Source organism: Colletes gigas, unplaced genomic scaffold (genome assembly GCF_013123115.1).
Source record: "Colletes gigas isolate AHSC1104 unplaced genomic scaffold, ASM1312311v1 Colletes_gigas_Sc00067, whole genome shotgun sequence".
NCBI lineage: Eukaryota > Metazoa > Arthropoda > Insecta > Hymenoptera > Colletidae > Colletes > Colletes gigas.
Genome location: NW_025106696.1, coordinates 441,273 through 450,875, shown reverse-complemented (window position 1 = coordinate 450,875; position 9,603 = coordinate 441,273). Strand labels below are relative to the sequence as shown.

General features: G+C 38.7%; 1 protein-coding gene across 1 annotated transcript; it reads right to left on the bottom strand.

The window, feature by feature from the left end:
• Nucleotides 1-6: 6 nt before the first annotated feature.
• Nucleotides 7-8,132, bottom strand: LOC122403646 (forkhead box protein O-like). Its single transcript, XM_043407270.1, has 2 exons — nucleotides 6,629-8,132; nucleotides 7-1,588 (listed from the first exon to the last, which is right to left on the bottom strand). Exons 1-2 carry the CDS (start codon nucleotides 7,074-7,076, stop codon nucleotides 1,428-1,430), a joined length of 609 nt encoding a protein of 202 aa, XP_043263205.1. The 5' UTR covers nucleotides 7,077-8,132; the 3' UTR covers nucleotides 7-1,427.
• Nucleotides 8,133-9,603: the final 1,471 nt, after the last annotated feature.

Here is a 9,603-nt window from a genome sequence, read left to right as displayed (position 1 = left end):
GAGGTGAGGTATGGGAGACTAGCAAGGTATAGGATGGGGAACGAAATGAGGGGGGGGGGAGATACTGGGGGGATGAGGAAGAGAGGAGATGCAGGGTATGTGGAGGGGAGGAGGAGACGTGGGAGCACGTCTTGGAGAGATGTACAGGGGATGAGGCAGAGGGGAAGGGGATCGGGGAAAAGATAAGGGAGATTTTAGACGAGGGAGGGGGAGGGGAGGTTTGGATAAAGAGGCTGGAGGGTAGGAGGAGAGAGAAAGAGGAGGAAAGGGGGGAAGGGGGGCGTGAAGGAGGGAGGTAAAAGGAAGGAAGGAGCGAAAGAAGGAATGGAGTGAAAGAGTGGAAATGGAAGTCGAAGGCGGGGAGGGCGAGCGGAAGTAGTGGAGTAGGGGAGAATTAAGGAGGGAGAGAGAGAGAGAGCGAGTAGGCTAAGAGTAGCGTAAGAGTAGGCTAGTAGGATAAGTAGGCTAAGTAGGCCAAGTAGGCTAAGAGCGAGCGGGACGAGAGAAAGGGGGAGAAGCGTGCGGAGCGGTAGTGTAAGAGTAGGATAAGTTACGTTAAGGAAGGTTTGTAGAGAAGAGTGCAAGATAAGGAGTGCTTGTAACGCTAAGGGGAAGCAATAAAATGATACTACTACTACTACTTATTTCTCTTTATTTTTGAATACAAGGGGATTCATATTCGTAAATAAATAAATAAAAGTAACAGTTCTGAAATCAGTGGAAATTTTTTTTTATCATATCGATTTGTTCGTAAGATTTTTTCTTTTATTTTTAGTTTTGTATTTAATTAGTGGAATGGAGTATTAGCAATAACCTCTTTTATTTGAACCACCCCTTGTATTTAAGTGCTTATAAATTATTAACGACAACAGATATAAAAAAATAATTGAATTAAAAATTATACCGTTTCTGGAGATTTCTAAGTCCATGCGAAATATGTACTGAACTCTCACTGAGAGATTCGTTCTTTTGTTCAGCACTCCGCCCAGCATATTCAAGCAAACAAAAGAGGATTACAAGAATTCTAATCCTTTCCAGCACTGTGTCTTTTTAGAAAATGTTTGTTTATTTCTTCGTAAGCTCCTCTACCTTTTGTATCATTTCTTTGAGTTTCTCCCATTTATTATTTCCTTTTATACACAGAGGGATAGAACCACGACAGTCGAAACATAATATACGTTTTCTTTTCGTATCCCAAGAAATAATAATCGATTCTACTTTTATTATTAATGTTCAAGCTGATGTAAAGAATTCGATTTAGACGAATTAGTACAAAACTATATTTGCGGTAAAGTTAAACAGAAATTGATAAATGGACGAAAAAGTGAGCGATGATCACCGATTTACAAGTCACTTTTAACACGTGCGTTTCTAGCGAACGAAAGCAGTTTTGTTTGAAAAACACTAACTTGTCCCTTTCAAGGACTTCATAAACCGCACAGGAAAAATTGTAAAAGAACAACGGAACAAGATATGGACTTTGACCAAAAGATCAAAGATACACAACCTCGTAAAAGATTTAATGGAAAAGAAAAAGCCGTAACATCCCGACTGAGGACAGGACAAACCAAAGTCCTGATCCATAGAACTGAACTAATATAAAATTTAATTTTTAAATGCAATTTAAATATTATTTTTTAATTACATACAATACAATTTACACTTAATATCGACTAAAAATTTTAATTGAAATTTTAAATAATCTATATAAATATATATATACATATATATATATATTAATTTATTCATTTTAAATAATGTATAAATCATTCTATAATTATTCTAATTATTTTATTATAGGTAAAATGAAAATAATATCAATATCAAAAATTTTTTAAATTAATTGATAAAGGTAATCGTAATTTTATTAGTCTATCAAATCCACATTCAACGAGTAAAAATTTTTCTCGGTCTTCTTAAAAAATGATTGATAAAAAAAACTTTAATTCAATAAAATTTAATAAACCCTATTGCAACTACTGCGATATCGAGCTCCTAACAGTTAACCATTTACTATACGAGTGCAATGAAACTGATCAAATAAGAAATAAATACGACATAAAACCTGGCGCAGCTCTAACGGATCAAAAAGGGAATAGAAAACACCTTTGAGTACCTGAAGGAAATAACCATCTTTGACAAAATATAATTAACAAGAAATCCGTCAAGAAAAAGAAGAAAAAAAAAGCTATCAAAATTGTAAGATGATGGCTGTGACATCTGAGAGGGAAGATCGATAATAACGTAAACGAAATAAAGAGTGACCATTACTTTTATTCAAGAGTTACGTATTTATTTATTTATTAGGTAAGTACCCTCGCAAAATGTGCTTCTCCTCGGTGCAGAAACGAAACAACGTAACGGGGATTAAACGTTAAAAGTTTCCAGTCTCGATCTTAGAACCGGGAACGACGTACACAATAGTTATGCACGTCGCAGATAATGCCGACTATTCTCGTTTATTTATACGCTCACGCATACGGGGACACGCGGTGTGGAGAGAAACACACACCGGAGATGAAGATATCTGTACAGACACCACGTGATTGCACGTCGCTTCGCGCCTTGCATCCGAAGTTCGCAGCTGCACTAAACGGATTTTTCGCAACGAGAATCGTCTATTGCTTACTCTCCAAACCTCGGAATCGAACATCTTTCTCTGGCTAAATTATAATTTTTTTCCTTATTTTTTAACTATATGTTCGGCGTTGCACCTACTACAGCCAGGTTGTAATTATTGACGATGGTTAATAGATCATCGAGCAATAAATATTTTTTAACCGACGAAATTCAAACAAATCCTACTCCATAGAATGTCGCTAAGATATTGTAAACGTTTTTCTTCATTTCAGAGTAGTTGGAGGGTCGAATGAACTCACTTTTCTATCCATTTATCAATTAATTCGTTTAAAATCGAATAACCACCAAAATCTGAAAATTTTGTGTATCGAATTCTTTTTCATCAGTCTGAACATTAATTGTAAAAATAGAGTCGATTTCTATTTAATGGAGCAAGGTTTGATTTTGAATTAATTTTATGGATTTTGCGTTTGATTAGCTTAAAGAATTGTATTATCTTTCTTTCCATAAGGTATTTGATTCTATACAAGTCTATTTCTCGTACTTGAGCATTCACATATTACCTTCATTTTTCTCACAAACATTCTCTCAATATGGTCAGACTGCATCAAACTGTGCAAACGATTACTAACACTACCTGCAATAAATGAATAAATAATTCATTTATTATTTACTTATTTATTCGTTAACTATATGTATATTTATTCATTATTCATTAACGCAATAAATGAATTATTTATTTATTTATTGCAGGTAGTATTAATAGTTTTACCCAATTTTAATAAATTATTTAGAGTAACGCAATTATTTGTTATTTATTATTTATCAGTTGCTCAGTTTCATTGCACCTTTTTATTTGGAGTTTACTAGTTATTTCATGGAAAAAGTATATGAACAATAAATTTCTGTTATATTTACTTCAGTTAATTTCAATTAAATTATTCCTAATGATTTGAATATTTTACTCGTCGAATACAAAATTAAACACTTAAACAGAAACTGGAAAGTCAATAATTATTTACCACTTTTGTTTCTTCCAAACGTAAATAAAGAAATAACATTTTAATTATTTGTACTGACATTTAAATATACATTGTTTGGATAGAAATTTTACTCGTTATTTCTTATGTATTATATGTATAAACACGAAATTTTCCACGTCTTACATTTTATGCTTTCGACATTAATTCACTATCCATTCTAAATACCCTCACTTTCCAATTTTCTCAACTTATCTTTTCTTTTCTTCGTACATTGAAAAAGACCAAAATCAAGAATAGAAATATTGATATTAAATAAATTATGCCTGTTCGATTTTTATTTATTTTCGAATAAAAATTCGTCCCATCTTGAAACAGACCACAAAATGCGACGTGACAAATGATTTGGCAATTCAGTTAGTCCGCAAACGAACGTTATTCAACGGATTCTTTTATTTTTACGAACTTTATCCCTGAAATCGCTACGATCACGTACAACGCGATATTGTTTACCGGGACGTGTTTTATTTCCCTCGATTTCAGAACAACTCGCAAAAGTGGTCCGCTTTGAGGGAAAAGTACCACCGCGGTAAAACTTTACCAACTGTTAAACCGTGTAAATCGATAGCATGCTTTTTTTAAATTCCGATGAACGGAGATGACGATGCACGAGCGTAGTTAGAAATCGGACCGCGACAACGCCATTGCAAAAAGAACGCAACGTTTCTATCAAGATCTAACATTTTCATAATCATTGTAGTGCAATTTTTCAGTTGCATTCATTTTATGCAATTTATACACAGAACAGCTAAGCATCGAGTTTACAGTAATTTTTACAGAAAAATTAAAAATTAATTTTTAAGTCTAACAATAACATAAGACAATATTATTAATAATAAAAAAAAGTACTATCGAATCGATCCACGTACCTCAAGGCCACGTTATTTCGTCAACGACGACGTAAAAACCTTTTACGAAATAATAAGAATAATAAAAAGAAAAAAAAGGAATGAAAATATATGAAAATGGAATGGTTAAAAATTGTTAGAACCTGTTCCCTGTATCCTGTTGCTATTTTTTTTGTGACGCCACGAATATTCCCTATTCGTCGTATTCTGCGCCGAAAAATCGAAAACGACTCGCTGGCGCCTTTCTCTCCGTCGTTCTCTCTCTATTTTATCATCTCACTCGCGGCCACGACGACGTTTCGACGGTGACTAGAGACACAAATCGCCGAATCTCGTATAGTGGTCTCTCGACCTGTCGCACGCTCGCACGCGCGAACAAAAATAGCAAATTCCTTCGCGTTGGATTGTTTGGTAACGAATAATTCTCGATCGACAGTCGATCGTTAAAGAGAATTAAAATTTAGGAATCGTAACAACTCAAAAATTGCTATAACCGATTAACGTTGTAGCGAAAAAGTTAGGTTACTGGTATACGAAATTAATTAAACGTAAATTTACATTAACACGATGAGCTCCAAAATTATAAGATAATATTTAATGAATTTTTTATATTCGTTACTTAGTTTTGTTCGTTTGGTCTTAATCGTTTGTGGAAACATTTGTTGTAAACAAGCAAGCATTAACTAAATTTTTCTATCATTGGAAAATTTTTAATCACATAAATTAACTACTATTAGCTTTACTATGATGAAAACATATTTTTCAAGCGAAAACAAATGTCCAAGAGCATTTTTTCTAACTCCTTGCTATATTCAACGCCTGATAAATTTTCTTTAGACATTTCCAGACAAGTAACAATGACGAAACGCAAGATCAGTATGCACAGGAACATAATCTATAACCTCGTACACGATTCGTTGTTCGATTCTGAAATTTTCGTCGAAAATAAAACGCTGAATTTTTGTTGAATTCGAGATTGACGTGCGTGCTACACATATCTGCGAATAAACATCAGCCAGGTCGTTGAATTTCGATGAACAATCGCGAAACGTTGACAATCGACGCACCGAAGTAACCTTTGTCGCGCGGTCCCATTTTAGAAAATTACAGGGCCGTTAATTGCAAAACATGGTACGCCGAACAAATGATAAAACATTCTGGAAAAATCGGTAGCACCCGATCAACAAATTATACCATGAAAACATTCACATTGCATTTCAATAATGTCAATTTCTTTTTATTTCACTCTGTTTTTATCCAAATTTGTTTTCTAAATAAACTACATTCATAATAATGCATTTTCTGTCTGTGTATACCAGTTTATGTTTACTATTCCTAACAAAAAAAATTGTTGTACTTTTTCTCGTAAAATATGTATAATACAAAACGCAATGTCTTGTAACTTTCAACGATCGAATTTAGTAAGACAACTCCAAAAAGTTTAGATTTACTAATCACAGAACCAAACGTACCCCGTTCATGTACTCCCACCATTTTGAAAAACTGTAATCTTAAAATTTAGTGTTCTATAACTTACTGTATAATTTAAGTATCGTACAATCAGAAATAAATCTTATACGAGGTTTCAAATGCTCAGTAAAAAAAAAAAAACTTTCGATAAAAAATTGGTGATAAACCGAAGTCACTAAATTTTATTTAATCGCAGAAAATAAAGGAATGTTTATTCGTTCTGTCGAATGTCACTCGAGTCGACCGTTATTTACAATATCGAAGATGCATCGATTACGTCGAAAATAACAATTAACTCGGTTATTTTCAATCGACTATATTAATGCGTAATTTTCATTATCAAGAACATTAGACGCGATCATTCATAACCTAACCAAAGGTCGAAACGTGGACTAACTTTTGATCTACATTCTTACGCGTTCCCGATAGCGTATAAATAAATACGATTCGTCTGAACCATAACGATCCGTCGATACACATGGATTTCATTACACGAATCATTTTAACCTTCGTTCCGGAGCGTCGTAGCCATCGCGTGTAGACAATACGTAAGGTCGAGGCGGGAATACGAGAGACGAAAGGCGCGCTAACAACGAACGCGAGGTACACAGTTTCCCGCGACCAAAATTCTTTCCTGAAAAGATAAGACGCACCAAGGAAGAGAAAAGAGAAAAAAAAACGAGGGAAAACTCACCTTCCATCCGGCGCTACTGTTGCTCTCCCCCTTCTCTCTGAAAAACGGAATATTCTGCATCATCCATTCATAGATCTGAGACAGAGTCAACCGTTCGTCGGGAGCGCTGGTAATCGCTTGAGTGATTAGATCCGCATAACTATGATTTCCCCAGGCGTTTCTTCGCGAGGAATTCTTTTTGACCGGAAGCAGGCTGGTACCTTGGCCGAGAGAGCCGTGTCGCGGCGGCGTGCTACTTTCGCCGCCTTCGACACCCTCTTTGCTGGCCGACACGTTCGCCACCACGTTCCCATCGATGTATCCCTCGGATCTTGGCAACGGCCACGTGTGCGATCGCGCTCTCGTCTGCGGTTCGAATCCACTCTCAAGGTCGTACGGTACCCCCTGCTGTGGTTGCAACCCGGACTGCGAACCCGATGCTGAAACCGACACCGGGTCCATCATGCTAGACTCGTCCGTGAATTCCACTTTGATCGCGCTAGCACCTCGAAAGGTGCTGGTCCCCGACAGATATCGCGCTATCTGGCAACTAAAATCGAGAAATGTCGATAACGCGGCGAGATCGTCACTCCAACCGCTCAACAACACTGGGACAACGTTAACGAAACCGAAACCGAAGTCACTTTTTCCAACGACTCTACCGAGAGTGTGTGTGTGTGTTTACAACGCGCAACGACTAAACTCGAACAGCGTGCGTACGTTGTACCGAGAACTCGTGAAAAACTCGCCTCGAATCGCGACGAAAAGTATCGCCGGATCGCCCGAATCGAACTCTCCCGCAACTGGCAGCGGACCGACCGAGAATACACTGTACGTTGTTCTCCGTGTCGCGAACGAACGAGAGAGAAAGACGGTAGCAGAAAGAGCACGAGAGAGAAACACAGAGAAGGCGGTGGAGGGGGCAGACCACGTGGTCAAACTCTCTGTTTACAAGCCGCGCCGTTGGTCACGTGGCCATGTTTTGATAGAGAACTTGGCCCACTGCGAGGAGGAGAGGATCTTCGACTTCGTTATCTCGCGCGTCGGATCGTACGCGACTTTCGGACAAGTTTTCGAGTATCGTGCCGCCGCGGAATCGTATCGCCTCGTCGCTTTCCGTCGTTCGAAATCTGTCGATAAAATTCTAACGATCGAATCGACGACTTTCGATATCCTCCCGTCTCGTCCAAGTCCGTTTCTCCTACAATTTTTCATCGATGTTCCCTGACACCACTCTCCACCTGGCGTCTTCCAGGATTTAAAGTAGATCAAGACGATCCACCACCGACGAACACACCCGGACTTTTAAGTGCCCACTGATATAACGCGATCCGGCCAACGTCGAGCATACCCACACGTAACGACTACACTTCGAACGTATTCTCCGTATCAGACACGCGCACTCGTGATTACTACGGGAATCAAAATCACCTCTCTATTGTATACAACTTGCCGGCAAGGCTGCGCGGCGAATACTGACGAATTCTTTTGGTCGAGAGCCGGAACTGACCGAGCGAAGCCGAAGTTACGAGAAGTGAATTCGTGGCGCCTGCCTCCGCGCGTTTCGAGAGCGACGAGGATAAGATCGCGAACGTCGAAACGTGTCGGAGCAAGAAGGATCGTGTTGGCGCGACCGAAAGAGAGAGAGAGACTGACCGACCGCGATCGAGAGAGAGTGATAGAGTGCGAAGGTGGGAGGGAGGGAAAAAGAGGGAAATCGCGAGCCAAGCGAACGGAGCTATCTGGGTGGGTGGTTCGGTGTCGTGGAGGGGGCACCGCGCGAAAGTGGGGGTAAGCCAGTCAGAGTTGGAGCGAAGGAGAAAGCGCTCGGACAAGCGAGAGAGACGCGTGGTAAAGAGGTTAGCGGAACGATAGAGGGAGAAGGAGGCAATGGTCTGGAATGAGCCGTTCGAAGAAAAGAGGGACAGAGACAAGCCGTTCGGGGGAGGGAATCAGAGAGGACAGTGTGGTCGGTTAAATCGAAAGGATGGGCGGGGAAAGGGGTATGTTATGCCCCCAGGGCCAGGCACTGTTCTCCGTGCAAAGACCAAGAGAGGGAATTCGCACGCGGCCACCTACCCCTATCGATGGCCGTTCAATTCTCTCTACGACTGTTTAAATAATTTTGTTACGCATAATATTTGGACCGGTTTGAATATTATTTGAGCGTCGAGAAGCGGTCAGGACTCTCGGAAGACATAACAGTTCGAACGAGTTTCAAAGACTTGAAAAACTTGAAATATGACAATTTCTGCGGTACACTCGAAAGCGGAGGAATACGCAATTGCGTGGCCGATATTAAAATCGTTTGCAAGTTTCTTTATAAGGCAAGAGTAATCAAAATAGGCAACTTTTTTTCGTCTATTATTAAGTAATAATATTTTTTTTTTTCGTGTTGCCTAAACCAGTTCCGTTCTTATCGAGCGCAACTGCTGCTTCGAAATAATAAATTCAGACTGATTCCAAGTTCCAACTAATTCCAAAAGCAAACAATCGTCATTGTTTATTAATCGTTTACGATAACTTTCTAACGTAGAGCAAAGTATTCGAGATTATCTCTTAGAATTAATCGTCGTTTTTTTCTCAGCGTCTCTTCTATGTTTTTTTTCCCCCCCATAATTTTCATTGTTCTTGAACATGTTATTAATAACTTTAACGCATCTATTGATTTTTTTATAATTCCTAGGCCTGAAACCTCTTCAGCTTCGTTTCAACGTTTCAGGACTTCTAAGACTTTCGAAACTTTCAGTACCTTGAAAGCAATTCCGATATCATTGAATTCGAATAATGTTAGCGAGTGAAATTTCTCATTAACGAACGAGCGTCGAAGCTAGTAAATATGTAGCTACGATATAGTCTTGAGCCACACTCGTCCCGGCAAACCCTCCGCGAAATGAATTCTACGCACGATCTTTCGCGGTTATGCAGATTTAAAAGGTATCGTTGAATAAATCGAAACGAACAGCTAGCGAAAAGTTTTCGTTAATCTCTC

Coding starts and splice junctions, on each gene's coding strand:
- LOC122403646 (XM_043407270.1), bottom strand. CDS start 7,076: ATGATGGACCCGGTGTCGGTTTCAGCATCGGGTTCGCAGTCCGGGTTG. Junction 1,589..6,628: donor TAGCGCCGGATGGAAGGTGA/GTTTTCCCTCGT, acceptor ATATTAGTTCAG/TTCTATGGATCAGGACTTTG.